The sequence below is a fragment of the Centrocercus urophasianus genome, unplaced genomic scaffold (genome assembly GCF_019232065.1).
Source record: "Centrocercus urophasianus isolate 14NV4802_14NV808 unplaced genomic scaffold, USGS_Curo_1.0 seq_17, whole genome shotgun sequence".
NCBI classification, from domain to species: Eukaryota; Metazoa; Chordata; class Aves; order Galliformes; family Phasianidae; genus Centrocercus; species Centrocercus urophasianus.
The window spans coordinates 29555833-29572605 of NW_024884722.1; the positions used below are offsets into that span (position 1 = coordinate 29555833).

At 41.3% G+C, this 16773-nt stretch overlaps 2 protein-coding genes across 5 annotated transcripts in view; one reads left to right on the plus strand and one right to left on the minus strand.

Annotated features, from left to right (window-relative positions):
- Positions 1-776: 776 nt before the first annotated feature.
- On the minus strand, positions 777-11903 carry LOC122160307 (synaptotagmin-15-like). 3 transcript variants are annotated; one of them, XM_042818714.1, is made up of 8 exons: positions 11831-11896; positions 7493-7685; positions 6752-6894; positions 6209-6504; positions 5122-5292; positions 4547-4667; positions 2584-2760; positions 777-1337 (listed from the first exon to the last, which is right to left on the minus strand). In XM_042818714.1, exons 1-8 carry the CDS (start codon positions 11835-11837, stop codon positions 1201-1203), a joined length of 1245 nt encoding a protein of 414 aa, XP_042674648.1. In that variant the 5' UTR covers positions 11838-11896; the 3' UTR covers positions 777-1200. The 3 variants fall into 3 exon arrangements, with proteins under 3 accessions (XP_042674648.1, XP_042674649.1, XP_042674650.1); XM_042818715.1 differs by lacking the exon at positions 7493-7685 and having other exon boundaries at positions 11831-11903; XM_042818716.1 differs by lacking the exons at positions 6752-6894; positions 7493-7685 and having other exon boundaries at positions 11831-11869.
- Positions 11904-13439: 1536 nt separating this feature from the next.
- The window catches only part of GPRIN2 (G protein regulated inducer of neurite outgrowth 2), a 27224-nt gene continuing 23890 nt past the window's right edge, over positions 13440-16773 (plus strand). The window contains exons 1-2 of one of the 2 annotated variants that reach the window (XM_042818872.1): positions 13440-13480; positions 14028-14142. The gene's annotated coding sequence lies outside the window, so the exon portion shown is untranslated. Of the gene's footprint in view, positions 13481-14027; positions 14143-16426; positions 16589-16773 lie in introns of those variants that run through there. The other variant, XM_042818871.1, reaches the window with a different exon arrangement.

Genomic DNA, 16773 nt, shown 5'->3' on the forward strand with positions numbered 1-16773 from the left:
CTGAAAGAGATTGTTTTTCTATGAGTACATGATAGCATTATTGTAGAGCTTTGGAAATACTGAAGTTTTTCAGTAGTAATGGCAGTATTGAGAGAAGAGTCACATTTTGTGTAGTCTTACATCTCTTTGCTGCATGTTTCGTGGGTGAGGGATTTCTGTGCTTTGCATCTTAGAGTGACAATAGCACTGCATCGTAGTACCTTATTTAATCACATCTTTTTCATTACTGGAGTAACTGCTGTGCAGGAAGAGTCAAAATGGACCTTTTTTGTTTATTTTGGTTGAGAAACATGAAGTATGCTGGTAAGTGCATTTAAATATTCTTTCATTATTTTTGGAATTTAATACAGTATGTTGGATAAACTTTCTGTGGTTTTGTAGTTAAATTTAGGTTTGGGGCAGTATGTTCATGTGATGGAGATATGGTATTTTAATATTCGATTAAATTCTAACAGCTGCACTCTTATATCCACTGATGTAGCAAGACAGACTGAGAACCCCATTTAATGTTTCAGATGGTTGATCAGGTGAAGAGTAATCTATTTTAACAGTTCCTCTCAGGTATAATTTTCATTCACTGTATTTTTCTGTAGACAATGAGAAATCGAAAGGTTTTTTTATATTGAATTAACATAATATCTTGTTTGAAAGGAAATTGACTTTATAGAAATTATGCTCCTCCTGGAACACAATTGTACAAAATTGTACAAAATGCTTTTCTGCAGTAGCCTATCTGATTTATGACAGTAGGGTGTAAAAGGTGTGAAGGTCAGGACTCTAGTGAACAGTCAGGAAGAGAAGAATTGTATTTATTTTGAGAGAAAGTAATTGCTTTAAATTATGTTGCAGAACAGTAATTTAATTAGTGCAGGAAACTACCACTAAAACAAACGTAAATCCTAAGGGCTTCCACCAATTGACTGAGTTTTCCATGTAAGAATCTCCATAGTAGGTCAAACCTTAATCCGTGCTCTGTTTCCAGCAGAGAGATATCTGGGGAGACGTACAAGGACAGGTTGGGGTTTAGTTCCAGAATACCAGGGACCAAGTCTTCTGATTGTGTTTGGAGAATATACTTCTATTCCTGCCTGCATAGGAGTGTTAACTGTTCAAAGGCTTTGTATCCTTTATCATTAGGTTTTAAAGGGCAGTGAGAGCTTCTCCATTTGTGTATGGTTTTTGTCCATAGAGTGATGCTGTTTAAGTGCTGTAGCAGAGAGCATGCCACTGTTTAACCAGCTCCTTGGGCTTGCTGATCATTTCGTTCCAGTGTTCTAGTTCTTTGCCTCGACTGTACATGTATGGCCCAACTACAACACGCCCCAGCACATGTGATTCTGGGAGGGAAAAAAAAAAAAAAGCAGTAATTAACACCCATGAGTGCTTATGTGAAACATGAATTAGAATCTTAACCTTTATTTCTCTAAGAAATTCATGTTCCGAAAACTATGTTTAAATACATTTTTTTTGCCAAGGAATCTACACTCGATCTCCCTAGTTTTTACGTGCTGAGATACTTTTAGATGCTGAAAGTGGCTATTTAGACAGTTCAGACCTTGTTGCCTATGCTCTAAATTACAATGAGATTAAGGCACACAGTTCTGTCTGTCTAGATCCTCTACCCAAGTGTACTGTTCAAGTGTGCCCTGGTTTAAGGCATTGACAAGCTTAGCAGGGGTTGTATGATACTCTAGCTTGGGAAATCCAGCTATTGAGACACCAGGTGGGAATCAATACACAGGTTCCATTTCATGTTCTGCCACCAGCTATCTTTCTGCTCTGTGATTAAGCTGATTGTTTCTTCTTAACTATGTAGCCTAGGATGGGGAAGATAATTTCAGGATTTTTGTAAGGCGTTTCGTCATCTGAAAGTAAAAAGTGATGAAAGACTCAAACACTGATCCTAATCCTTGTCAATCCTCCAAACCACCTACCCGTAAACTCATCTCAGTTATTATTATTTTCTTTTTAGACCAGTATGAATCCAAAGAAGAGTATTACTGTTAAATTACTGCGATTGGATTGGCACTGCAGGGGCAAGCTTGCATTGTGAGCAGTGGAAACGCTGAATTCTGATTTGCTTCTCTAAGCAGAATTCCTTAATGGATTCTCTGATAATTATTAAAAGGTGACCTCAAGCATTAAATTTTCTGCTAGGCAAGGGAAATGTTTTTAATCTCTCTTGTATCCCACTGCCTGAACTGCTGTGATAATTAAAATTACTGCTCATCTTCCAAATATTGTAAATGGCTTCAAAATTTTGGAGATGGGGATTTATATGCATAAGCATTCACAAATGATAGTTGTATAAGCTTGTTTCCTTAGAATACCAGAATGAAACAAAAATACAACAGTTTGTGTTCTGATAGTGACTAGCCTACAGTTATCTTTTGCTGAATTTTTCTCTTCTGAAAGAGACATACACTTAATGCAAATAAGTTGTTCTACTTTTTAAATAGAGCAAATAACACTCCAAATCTTTTTGATATTTTATGATTAAAAGTTAGTGATTATGAGTCCCTTCCAGGTTTAATCCTCTCTGCAATGTAATAAGAGATTTAACAACCGTAATATGTAGCTTACTTTGTTCAGTGTTCTGGAGCACAGATAGACTCAGGCTTGCTGCATCCAGCTCTGTCTTATTTGCCTTGAAACTGAAGGATTCGTTATACTCTGGATTGGGAGATCCCAGAACAGCTGCTGTCTTTTTACTTCTGATTAACTTACTATGGTTCATTAATGAGACCTTGACATAGACGCCTTTTAGGGGGAGAAAGAAATAGATATCAGAGGCAGTTAGGGAGGCTTAAGGAATTTTTTGCTTTCAGGAGTGAATGCCAAGTATAAAACTCCATTATGAATGATTGAAATGTATATGGCAGTATGGTAACGTGTAACATTAAGCAGAGAGTACACAGAGGGTGCAGCTTCATCCTGCCCTTTCCAACTCTAGAACTGTTGAAAAGAACAGTCGTGTTTTTACCTGTCATCCTTGATCTTCCATGCCTGTACCCTCCTTCCATCTGATGTTTTTTTCTTTAAGCTACTGATAAACCTTTATTTTCGTGTAAGTGATCACAACTGATCTGACACAAGGGAAGGCCATGTGGTATGTACGTGGATAGATAGAACTGATACCTGATTTCTGATAGAACTGTATCTGTTTGAGGGGAACTAATTCTCCTATTCAGTGAATCTTGAAAAGGTACTATCGATGACTTCTGGTCCTGCTATGAGGAATTTATTAGAAAATCTGTAGAAAAGAAGTGAATGATTTTAAATGGTCTCTACTTTGTCTTCTTGGAAGTTACAAAAATGGTGACAAGGTGGACAGGGTGACAACAAAATACTTTTATGCTTCCTCTAGGGGACCTGTACTGTACTGTGGTCTTAATCTGTGACAGGGAGATCCAGAGCTGGCTGAAATTACCTTAGTTGTGATACTGTGTTTACTATTCCCTGCTATTCAGTTCATTAAGGTTCATCTGTGTAACAAAAACAATCAGAAATGTCAGGACTGAACCAATGTTGGCAGGCTCCTTGTGTCTCCTGGTTATTTCCACTGATCCACAAGGCTCTCTCTACTGTTCAGGGGCTGCAGAATTACCAAAACAGATGCTTGTTCTGGCTGAGCTGTTACCTGAGTGCTACATATGGAAAAGAGTAACTATGTAAATTGCTCCGTACAATATCTAGCTTTTAATTACTTCACTACTTCTTAAAAACACGTAATTCACCTGAATCTAAAAATAAATTTCTTTGTATGGTCTTACATTATGTATTTTCTATCAAAGATTAGAGCCGTGTCAAGAGCTTCTCATTCCTGTCTCTGTAGGATTTGCTGGAGAATCTATAAACTTATTTAGAGGTGATCTCTAAAGTCAAACATGCTGGTAACAGCTTGTTCAAAGAAACCTTATGGTTTGTGATTTGTCTGAACAGAGAGAACTAAACATCTTTTAGCTGCTAGATACTATTTTGCATTTATAGTTTCAGAGCCCATCACTAAACCACTAAAGTTCTGGACACAACAAAATTTGTTTTCAATATCTGAGGCCAAGGGCACTTCAGTAGGATGTCCCAGAAGAAAAAAAAACAGTGCAGGAAGGGCTAACCATTGTGACTCCATGCCACAGTCCTTGAAACAACAGCCAGGCCATCCTGAAGTGGGAGTTTTCTCCCAGTTCAGTTCCCCCTGGGACAGCTGTTCAGTGCAAGCAGTTGTTCTGCAGCCCTTAACCTTTTGTCATTTGCCTCAGGTCTTTTCCCTGGGGCAGCTGTTAATTCTGAATAGGAGCGCAGCAAAGCAATGATTCTCACTGTGTTCAAGTAGAAGGACGAACTATTAAGAACCAAAGCCAAAACACAGTAGAACCAATTTATCAAAATCTAATAACCCCAGTAACAAAATACAGTTTGTTTTCATTCAAATGACTCTGTTTATTCTATTGAGAGTCACTCAGCATAAGGCTGGGTGGACTAATGAGGAAGGAACAAATTGGAACAGGAATTCTGGAGCTGGTAGCAAAGAGGAAGTGACACTTACTGACAGCACGGCTCTCATCCTGGAGCTTTAATCCCTTTGCCCTCAGAACCACCACAGTAAGACGACCCAGGCAGTCGTTGTAGCTGAGGGAGAACTGGATATCGCCATACTCCGAGGGAGTCTTGGAAAGCCAAATAGCATTCATCAGATGTCTGAAAAACTTCACATGGATAAATGGGAGGAAAGGGTTGTTTCTTCACGCTAGTGCTTTCTGCTACACCAAGGCAGCAAATAGCAATGGTTTTTTTTTTATGCTGTTGTGACATTTGATAACACTGGTTAATCAGCTTTCCTGGATCTTCCTTCCTCTTGAACTTTTTCTGCTCTTACAATTTCAAAACAGAAGGAAATAACATGAAGTACTTTCTCATGCGACTCTGAACAGTTGGATAATGCCTGTACAGCTGCTTTTGGGCTGCAGATTCATAAGAGGGGAACTTGAAATCCAAATAGTTATCAAACTGTAGCATCTGATGTATTCAGTACAACACACTTCTAAGTTTCTTGTACCCTTCCAATACATCTTCCAAGAGAAGAGAAATTGAACAATGCCAAGCAGCCTGATGTGTACCTACCTCTAGGTTTTCTTTCTCCAGATCTCTCCATACAACTACTTTGCTCTCATCAGTTAAGGTTTCATTTTTCAGTGGGAAAATGACTTGGCCTAGGAGGTGATGGTGCTTCTGCTTATCAACATGATAAACCAGAAACTTCAGAGTCCTCTGAAGCAATGTTTTACTCGAAACCTGCACAGGAAAAGGAAGAAAATAATAGGCTATCTGAGACTTTTCCATGCAAGCATAACTTCAGAAGAGGAATTTGACAAAGAGTGATGTAAGTAGGTGGAGATTTTTTGTTATTTCAAGTCAGTGCTCTAAATTTGCCCAAAATTTTAGCTATGCAGGAATCTGAAGATCCAAGGTAAAGCAGTTGATTTTTTAAAATGCAGAACTAGCAGTTTTTCAAGCCATGAAAATCTAGTGCTCTGATAAATTCACATCTAGAGACAAATGTTTAGAAGTCTGTTTAGAATGATTAAGAAGAAGTCTGTTTAGAAAATGTTTAGAACATTTTTAGTTGTCTGAAACTCAAACTTCTTCGGTTTTAACGCTTGTTCTGTGAGGGGCATGGTTTAGTGTGTGCAGTGGTGATGGGATGACAGTTGGAGCATATGATCTTGAAGGTCTTTTCCAAGATTAATAATTCAATGACACTTGTGCAAAGCTGCTTGTTGCAGAAGCCAAGCTTCTACAAATTATACAATTATACAAATACTGTTCCAGAGACCTTATGGGTTCTAATTTCTAGTCTGTTTTCACTGTAAAGAAATTAAAAGCTACAAAAACATCAATATAGGTTTTCATTGGACATTTAGAGCTGCTGGGCTGCACTGCTCAGCCATAGTTCAGACTATGATTATCCTTCGTAGGACAAATTCAGGAATCCCTAACTTGGGCATAGACAACAAGTAAGGCTGGTTCTGGAGTCACAAACTTGGGTAAGTAGCCTGGAATCTCCAGAAGGCCCAGTAATAAATTGCACCTCTAGTGGAAACACCTGTGTCTCGGTAGGAGTATAGAAAATTCATTTTCACAAAATGTGCTTTAATTCAATAAGACAAGATTTGGAAACAAAAAGCTGCTTCATCAAAAGTACAGGTACCTGGAAAACAAAGTTTTCATCAAACTGTGGATTAAGGGTTTTACGCTTTATTTTAGACTGCAGGTAGCGTCTTTCATCAGGCAGCAAGTAGATCTTCACAAACGGACTGCAAGAGTCAGTGGGAGGCTGCAGGTTTCTGGCTTTTATCACGGAGACGAGGAGCCTTTCTGATGCTTGCTTGTATTCTATAGAGAACCAGAGACGGCCAACGTTGCCTTCAGGAAAGTCGGTCTCACTCTTGTCTTCAGGAAACTTGTACAGCTCTGGGTTAATGGTCCCTACAATGTAAGCTCCAGCTTCACAGAATAAGAAGTATCAACATGTTAGTTTCAAGACTGTCGTGGGCATTATTGTACCCACTGCTGTACTAAGGAAATTGCATTTATCTATCTTTGCATAATATTTGCATCTGAATTACTTTTCCCTCAAATCTGGGAGTAGTTGTAGGCTTGTACTGAGCAATGCTATGTCTGATATGCCTTCAATGAACATGCTTCATAATCAGACTGCCCTTCCAAGAGCTGTATTTTTGAAATGTCATACCCAAAGAATGAAATGACGACCGTGGCCCAGACGGGGGAGTCATGCAGGAGTTATTGTCTTCCTGAATTTGTTCTTCATTGGTCAGGTTAATCCAGTCTCGCCCATGCAGTGTTGGTGGAATTATAAATGGAACGCTTTTGGATCTGCTCAAGACATCAACAGCTACTGATTCTTCTAGTTTAAACACAGAAATCAAACTTTCTAACAGTAATATGATTACTTACCTTAGATTAAAAAAAAAAAAAAAATACAGAGATTCACAGGTGGAGAAAGTAAATATCCTTGTTTGTAAATATCTGTGTAATGCCTGGAGGTCCACTAAGGGATCTCAGATCTGATGTCTTCACAGATCCTTCACCTTTCTCTTCTGTTTTAGAATAAATCTTTCAAAGAAAATGAAGAACTAACTGCAGCTTCTTGTTTTAGAGCTTCAAAGCCCTGTGGTAATGAACTAAGAAAGTTTCCTTTCAGAACTGAAGTCCTAATGCTAAGTTTTCGTATTCTATGTTTGAAACTACCGGGAACAACACAGACACCTGGGCCATATTTGTCTATGTAACAGATAAAGCTGTTCCATACAGCAATAATACTCAACTATACTGCCTTTGACATAAATTACAAATTATCATTGCATTCATAGTTTTAGCAAAGAACAAAGCAGAACATATATATTTAATCAGATCATAGCTGATTTGAATTTCACCAGGCTAAAGTGCCTACTTTAAAAACAAAATTATATACCTTTTTGGTTGAATTTCAGAAGATGACTGATCTTGCAAAATGGCATTCACAGGTGTTGTTTTGACAGGATTAGGGAGCTCTTCATAAGAATAAATAAGGCAAAGCTTCTTCCAGAGCAAGTACACAGTTATTCCAATGAGAACAAATAAAAGGATCCCCGCTATCACACCTCCAGCAACAGTAACTACTTGTTCTGTACAAACAGAAGCACACGAAAAATGATAGCAGGATGAAAGTTACGCACCTTTTGGGGGGGAGATGGGAAAATTGAAAGTAACATTTTCCTTTAAATTTTAAAAACATCCTGAAATGCAATGTTCTGCTCTAGTGCACTCTTTTGTCTTTGGCTGTATTGTGGCATAACTCCTGAAGATGTGAAGAAAGGTATGTTGACAATGACTGCAGTGCAAGAGTCGACAGCTAGGGGAAGAACAACCCAAGCCCTAGTTGTTACATATCCTTATTTTCCCGTAACATAAGCACTTAGCTTAGCATGGCAGAAATGCAGGATCTTTTGTAACAGAAGAAAAAGAAAACCCGGGAGCACCTACATACAAGAGGTACTACTACATCAGTTTGTTTTGATATACCAATTCTTCATCTATGCTGGGTTGAGGCTAGTCCTGGCACAATGAACAAAGCAAAGGTCAGGATGTTTTTTGTTTTTCATGTTTCCTAATTGGTAAAGGCAAACTTAAGTATCCAGTACACGCTGTCTCCTGAACCCTGATTATTTCAGATAAAATCAAATCTACTTGGGTTTTCTTATATTTTTTTCACACCAATAAAACTGGGAACTTAAGAAATTAATTAACAGGAATATAAGGATTTCCGTTATGAAAATTTCCTTTTAGGCCAAGAGCAGACAGTTGATAGTGAACCTCGGTTCATTGTCTTACGTTTGCTGAATCCTAGAGCAAAATGCTGTAGAGACAATTTCTGCACTGCAATTTACACCAGCCTGCCTTGGCCCAGCTCTGAACTTTGAGCTGACATGGCTGCTTCTCAGTGAAGAATTGTGACAGTGAACCCAAACTGCAGAATTCTCTTTTTCTCTACGCTGACGGGAGATGAATTATGATCAGCTGAGTACTGTGCAGTGACTGAGCTTAGCTCTCAAGGTCTCCTTTGGAATCGCTGTGACAGAGCCCTGGTGTTCTCTCACAACTTATACTGACTTTTTCTTTTCTCTGGTTTTAAGGTGCAGGCTGGTGGTTGAGAGTGAGATCTGAACCTGCTTTGGACATTGGCTGCCACCAATGCGTCATTTCCTTTTCAAATACCAGAAGACAACCAACTGGGAGGCTTGTCATGTCTGACCCGATTGTGAGGCTTAGGCTGGAGTGCTTTCTAGCTCATGGTTAAATGTCCTGAATGGGAGAGGTTCCTGACCAGAGTTAGTGTAAGAAATAATGTGGGTAGGCTACAAATTTTGCTTTTTGGGAACAAAAATGGAAATCCAGAAATTCATAATTATGTTTCCCTCCTTTATCTGAGTCTTTAATGAGTGTCATGTACTATACTGACATCTAGATAGAAGAGCTTGATTAAAATCTACTCCCCATTATCTGCTATCTCATTCAATTCTGATACTGTGTGGGCAAGCTGAGGTAGTCTGCTGAGATGCAGCCTCCTCAGGTGGGGTCTGTAACATCCAGCAATAAGTAAGGCACAGAGGAATTGGAAAACTGACTGCAATTTCACATGGCCTTCTTGTACTACTTCCAATAGGTAGGGACCCATTCCTGATCAGATCCCACTGTCCTGGAGCACAGCAGCACATGGGCTGCCTTTCCTTCTGGGCAGTGTTCCCAAGGTAGGAAGATGACTGCTGCTATTCCATGTATTCATTAGCACCAAGGCGTTAACTCAAACTGTTTTCAGCACCTCTCCGATTAAAGGTTTCTGCTTTCTCATCTTTTTTCTAACTATTCCTGTTGCACCCTTTTTTATCCTTGCTTCTTTTTTCAGACTCTGAACTCTATAAAGAAAGCCATAAAATACCCATAACCTGTATAGCTACGACTCATCTGGTAGTGGTGTAAGTATTTATGCTTTGTTCCTCCCTTGTTGTTCTGTCTGTGCTTGGCACATACCTTGCAATTAGTCACCTCTGCATGGCAGTAGAAATAAAGACAACATAAGCACAGGGTATTCAGTCACTGGTGGTAGGAGTTTGGAGTAACAACTTCAAAGCTAGTAGCATAGGAAGCAAGCTGCAAATAAAAGTATTGCTGATCTTTTCTCTGTTACCATGTTGCAATGGGTGATAGGGAATGTCCTTCGGCTACAGAACACATGTAAATACTCTGCTGTAAAATTAACCAGGCCACAGTGCTACCAAGGCCATTCTCCCATCCTATCTCATTTTCCTGCCTTTGGTACAATCACAAGAGCCAGCTTTCTTTCTTTCTTTTTTTCCCAGCTCCCCTACAGGTGTGTTCCCTTAGCTCTCTGCAGGCATTGGCTGCCTGTGAGCCCTCTTGTCAGCTGTGTATCCAGGCTCATGGAGCAGCCTCCCTGTTCCTGCCTATTCTACAGCAATGAGCACTTTGCTGTGCCTTCCTCCAGGCTGGATATGCTTTGGTATTTAGCCAGGCTTATTCGTGCAGTACTTAATCTATAGAACATGAAATGAGTGCCTATTTGAAGTGGGTTAATATTAACATGAGGACAAATCTTGTTACGCTACACTGATAGCTCAGTTTTCCCTTATAAAAATGCACAGTATGAGGAAATATCTAACAAATTGAGCCCTGAGCACAGAAATCATAGAATCACAGAATGGCCTGGGTTGAAAAGGACCACAATGATCATGTAGTTCCAACCCCCTGCTATCTGCAGGGTTGCCAACCAGCAGACCAGGCTGCCCAGAGCCGCATCCAGCCTGGCCTTGAATGCCTGCAGGGATGGGGCATCCACAACCTCCCTGGGCAGCCTGTTCCAGTGTGTGTGTTCCTCAGCAGTTCATAGGGCACGCTCAGGTGTGTCTTCAGACAGGCAGCCAATAGATCTATAGCTTAGAAGGCCTGATGCAGAAAGTGCTTTAATTTAATGTCAGTGAAGGTAAATAGAAATGAGTGATTTGCTTAATAGAGGTGCTGTATCAAAAATGCAAATACTGATGGCTGGTGGTTCAGCTGTCTGGTCTACCTTTCGGAAGTTAATATTTCAGCGAGCTCAGCTGGTCTCTGTTTAATGTGTGTCCTCTCCAATCCCTAGTCCTTAATGTGTCCAGCAGCAACCCTGTATTCTCCTCTAACTTCTGTCATTAAGAACAGAAAGCTGAGGTGTGCTGTGATGCAGCCAAGAACAGCAGCTGTGTCCTGATTTTGAGTAAAAGCATCAATTGCTCATCTCTTCTTTCATAAGTTTGATGTCCTGAATTTGTTCAGTGCAAAATAAGTATTTCTGAGCCATTCTCTGCCAGTGTGTCCAGTTCTGCCGGTTTAGTTATTGCTCTCCTTTCAGCAAATCTACCTGGGATTTAATGAGGGCAAGGGGCATTTGGCTCATTTTCTTTATTTTAGTTCATCTTATCTGATCAGATCAGAAACAGAACCAGTGGTTTAGGGTACAATGTAGTACTGCTTACAAAGCCAACCACTGAACTAAGTTGAAACCATTGTGTGCCAGGACAAAATATGTATCTTCTAAAATATCTACCTGCCACTGTGAGCAATTGATGTATTGTGTTGTGCTGTGGCATAGGATCGTGGCAGCAGCCATGGAGCTGCCATGGCACTACACCCTGCAGTGGGGGTACGTGTGCTGCTCGAGTGCTGACAGAATCACAGAATGGCCAGGATTGGAAGGAACCTCAAGGATTGTGGATCTCCAACCCCCTGCCACATGCAGGGCCACCAACCTCCCCATTGAATACCAGACCAGGCTGCCCAGGGCCCCATCCAACCTGGCCTTGAACACCTCCAGGGATGGGGCATCTACAGCCTCTCTGGGCAGCTGTTCCAGCACCTCACTGCTCTCTGTGAAGAACTACGTGCTGACAGCCTTTCTCACAACACAGAGAAACACTGGTGCGTACCTTGTGTCTCTTTGGGTCTGGGCCCCTTTTTGTCTAGCATCTACTTATAATAATCTTTACTCAAACTCTGCTGTAAGCCTTTTTGGGGCTGTGTGGCCAGGCACTTCTCCATCACAACTTTTAATCCCCATACAAATACTCAGGTTTATCAACATTTCAGCTGTTAACATATGCAGAGCCTAAGCCGAATGGTGGATTGACCCATTTGCCCAGCTGCTTGGGGGCCGGTTTCCCACTGCCACTCTCCCGAAGCCTCCCCCTGACCCCCGACACCGCTCCCAGCCCTTACTTACCGGGCATGAGTGCTCGGGCTCCTCTTGCGGCTCGCCTCCATCTGCCCCGCCCGGGCTGGCCGGGAGCTGCCGCCCCCCGGGGGCCCGAGAACGGGCGGCCCCGCCCTGAGGCCGGCTGACCACGAAAAGCGCCTCGGTGGTAACAGTCTAATCTTTTACTCGCCTAACAAACGCAACCAGACAGGTCTTAACTAACGCATTCACTCGTGCCTAGTGCAGGAGCAGTTCTGCGTCCTAACTCCTTCTGCCTGCCAGTGTTGGCTTCTTTCTCAGCAAACGCAGTAAGAATCTGTACCTTCAATTTAACGTGCGCTTGCCAGCAAGGAGCTGGAGGTGACTGTTCCCCTTTACTCTGCCTTGTGAGGCCCTATCTTGAGTGCTGTGCCCAGGTCTGGGGTCTCCAGCACAAAAAAGATGTGGAGGGTTTGGAGTGGGTCCAGAGAGAACAGCAACGATGCTCCAAGGACTGGTGCGCCTCTCCTGTGAAGATAAGCTGAGGAAGCTGGGCTTGCTTAGCTTGGAGAAGAAAAGGCTGCAGGAAGACCTCAGTGTAGCCTTCCAGTACTTGAGGGCAGCTTATAAGCAGGAGGGGGACCAGCTTTTTACGCTGTGATAGGACAAGAGGGGATGGCTTTAAATGAAAAGAGGAGAGATTATGATTAGATGTTAGAAAGAAATTCTTTACTCAGAGGATGGTGAGACACTGGCACTGCTGCCCATGGAGGTTGTGGATGCCCCAGCACTGGAGGTGGCCCTGGGCAGCTGATCAAGCGGTTAGCAACCCTGCCCGTGGCAGGGGTTGGAATTAGATGATCTTGAAGGTCATCTTTAACCTAAGCCATTCTGTGATTGACTGTGTTCTGTGATATGCAGCACCATTTTAATTTAAAAGCCAAAGAAATGCATAGGAATTAAGTTAGTAGGATTCTGCTAAAAATCAACCATCTGTGTGGGACTTAGAATGTCCCACTGTTGATGCAGTTTGATTTAGCATTTCCCGTTGAATTCTGAGTCCCCTGGAAGAAAGTAAATAGATTATTTTTACAAATTCTTTTTTGTTAACATAAATATCTGCATTTTCTGCTGTAAAATAGCAGTAACTTTTTGCATTGTGCCCATCTAAGTCTTGTTTCTTACTGAGGCCTTCAAAGGGTGGTGTAAAAACTCATTTTGTAACTACAACCACATTTACTTTTCTTCAGGTAACTACTGACGCATCCTAATTTAGGATGCAGAGTAAATGATGCTGAATTCTCCCCTTTTAAATTATTTTTGTAGTATTAGCTATGAGAACTACGAGTCAGACCCCGTGATTTCTGAATTGCGTATTTTTCTCTTCTGTTTCTTTTGTTGTTAACTGATTGCTTATTTATACAGTGTTTTTGGAAATACTCGTTCTCAGGGAGCAGTATAGCTCATGATGTGGGGGAGATACCAAATAGTCTGTGATTTTACTGTGTTTGACACCACTTTGCGTAAGGCTGCTTTCTTTATTTCAGTGAAGGTTGGTTGGCCTTGTTTGGTGCAGTGGAATGACGATACTGCTTTCCTAGCTGCTCTCTTCTAACTTCTAGATGCCTCCTAGCTTCAGCAAAGCTGAAAGTGAGATGGGAAAGACAGATGTGATCATGGAGGAAATGCGTAGAAAAGGTGTGCTGCTGTAATGTTGCTCTTAAAACTTCTGAAAAAGAGAAAAGTTTGAAATGGATAATAATTTGTTAAGGAATTGTGGTTAAATGTCAGAACATTCAGTCTAAGGAGCATTCTATAGCAGAACAGCTTTCTAAAATGTGTTCTTTTAAAAAAGATGTCGCCGTGCTCCTGCGACACCAAAGTAATGCACCCGTTTGCAGCCTTTATCTTATATCTTACTTCTTCACCTGGATAGCTTTGAGATATTTTGCTCAGTGTATTTTACACCACTGAGTTTCCAGTGAGGTGGATTGCATAAAATTACCTAATGCTGTTTGTAGGAGGAACACCCCATGGCAGAGAATAGAGAAACACTTAGAGAAGATGCTGCTGTAGAATCACAGGCACCAGATTGTCCTAATAGTAGGTAGTGCTGGCGTAGTTAAGTTGCTAGATTCCCTCTAACACGTGGTCTCTGCTGTAATTTATTAACATTCTTAATGTTAGATCAGATTTCTTTCAATGAAAAGATTTCTTTTAATTTTTTTTTTTCCTTTAAATCCAGGCATTTTAAGTGAAATGTATTTGAGTTCTCCAGCCATCTCCACCACTTCCTTGCACTTGTGAGTTTTCACTTTCACATTGGTGGCGCCTTCAGCTAGAATGACTTCTGTACAGAGGTAGGTTTTCTTTCCCAATTAATATGTAGCTAACTTAATTCAGACTAATGTTTCGGTCAGGGACATTGAGGACTCAAATCTGTGGGGAGCTCTAACAGCCACCCTCAGTGCATCAAGTAGATTATATCAGTATACAAAAGTATAATGGTGAATGGCAAAAATAATCAGTACTTAGAATTTCTATAGTTCATTTTATTCACAGTCTCCCAAATTGTGTGCCAGCCTTAATTACTGGTAGTTAACCATCGCAAAAGCATTTTGACATAATAGTTATTGTTAACCTTATTTTATAGACTGCTTAATAACTGGAATTCCTCCAGATTCACACTTGTGTACTGGAGATAAGAATTTCTTCCCACAATCTGCTGTTGGCCTTGTGCCGACCTCTAGTTCTTGGCTTTAGCAAGCTACGGATATGTGACTATTTCATAAAGGAAGAAGCAAATGAAAAATCTAGTCTGTCATAAAATATCCTCTGGTGGTTCTGTTCTGGGAGCCATTTGTTGATTTCCTTTCAAAAGAAAAGCTAGGAGTGAAAGAGAAAGAGAGCAGAGACATCCAGAAGGGATCCAATCCCCCAGAAATGCTTCCTTTCAGCTTCACTGTTGGCAGTTGTTGCCTTGAAGCTCTCAGAGTGTCTCAGGTCATGATCCAGAACTGCTCACAGTAGATCTGCAGGTATGAGGCAGTCAGGGCCAAAACAGAGAATGGGAAAAAATCTTCACCAGCTGCCATGTGTGCTGCCTCTAAGGGCACCTAAGAGAAAGGTAGCCAGGCAGGGAAAATGGAGAAGCTGAAAGCTAACACAGGAACCCCACTTTGGGTTCCAACTCTGGTGTTTCATCTTGGGCCTGTGAACCCCCTGAATCTGTAACTAAACTTGATGCTCTCCATGGAGAGATGGGCAGAATTCTCTCTGGACTTGTGAAAACCTTCCTCCTGAGTGTGTCTGTCAGCTTCTTTCTGAAGCAGAACAGCTCAGTGGTGCCTGTGAGCATGTGAGAAACAGGGCATGCTGTGCAAGACAGACTTTTCCATGCTTTGATGCTCTTCTATTGCTATATATTTCTGTCCCCGACAGCCAGGAGCACAATGCATTCACTGTCTCCTAAGGGCCTTCTTAAAGATCTTTTCAGCCGCATTACAGTATGCCTAAAAATGTACGTAGTCTGCATGTCAGGGCTTCTATGGAATTTAGAATCTTTCTTTTTCTACCTTGTATTTTCCTCTTGCTCTTAGTATGCTTTAACCACTGGTGTTTCCTAATCCTGCTAGGAATAGCACCTTCTCCTGCTCAAAGTTGGGCTTTGGTATGAAGGTGAATCAATGTAGTAACACAAAAAGCTTTCTTGAAAGTGACTTCTCTGCATTCTGTTTCATACAGGAAAAAAAAAAAAAAAAAAAAAAGTGAATTTATATGCTGTTCAAATGCATTCTCTTATTTTACAATGTGTTTTGGAGATGGTGTCTGCTTTGTTGTAATGTGTTTGCATGGCATATTTTTGCGTTGAGAAAGTTAACAGCTGTTGCTGTTCTAAATAAAAATCAGTACAGAATGTTCCTCTAGAAAGGCTTTTAACAACAAGCTCCAAATTCACAGATGTTGTGCACAAGGCCTACAGAGGCTTCTTGCAGAGGCGGTGGCTGGGAAGCTCTGTGTTGCTTGATTTTAGAGCTTTTGGGGGCAATGTCTGCCTGCTTGTTCTGGCTTTTACAGCATTTGGCCTTGGTAACAGAAATCTAAATTGTGCAGCTGGGACAAGGCCTTGCACAGTTACTTGTGTACACATGCAAAAGGAACCCCTTGCCATATATTTGTTCTCATACTTTCCCACATGTGTGATGACATAGCAATTATACCATGTGCAATGCAGCCCCAGTGGGTACAGCTCAGTGGGACTGGGAATTTACAACTGTGAGCAAAAATTGTTCTTTTTTTGGGGGGGAGCTTATACAATTGGAATGAAATACTGAAATCTGAAGATCTGTGGCTTCTGTAGTTGTTTCTGTAGGCACAGTCACACAGAGACCTTTCTGTATATAGCAGTGGCAGATTTTCAGAGGCCATCCCACACATTTGTATTTGAAAATAACGGTAAGATAACAGTGCCCAAAATCTGAGCAGGATTAGTGAGATCTGGGGGATCCTGACCGGAGGGGAAAAAGGATAAAGTTTTCATGTGATTAAGTCCTAATTGCATCTGAGTTCAGCGGCACTCCTCTGCAAAGCTGCTGGGCCACCGGCAGCTCTTTGGCTCCATCTGCTGGGTTGCAACGTGCAAACGGCTGCACAGGGCTGTGCTGTTGACTGACCCAGCTTCTGGCTCTGACACACGGGTTCAGTGTGATCGCAGGATGCACTGGGAAAGCATCGTAGTATATAAAGGGGCTCTGTACGAAACGACTCTGAGCCTGTTCTTGTACTGCTGTTGCCACAAAAATAAAGGTAAGGAGGACCATTCACAGAATGTGTGGTGCTGTACAAATAAATTGTAGTGTCTCGTATGCACAAAAAAGAAGTCATGATATCTCCTAAGTATAATTGATACAGTGGTATTTGGCCCTAAATGCACATAATTCCGTGAGATATCAGTGGGCTCTGGCCTTGGAACCCTCCATTTCATTAGAAAT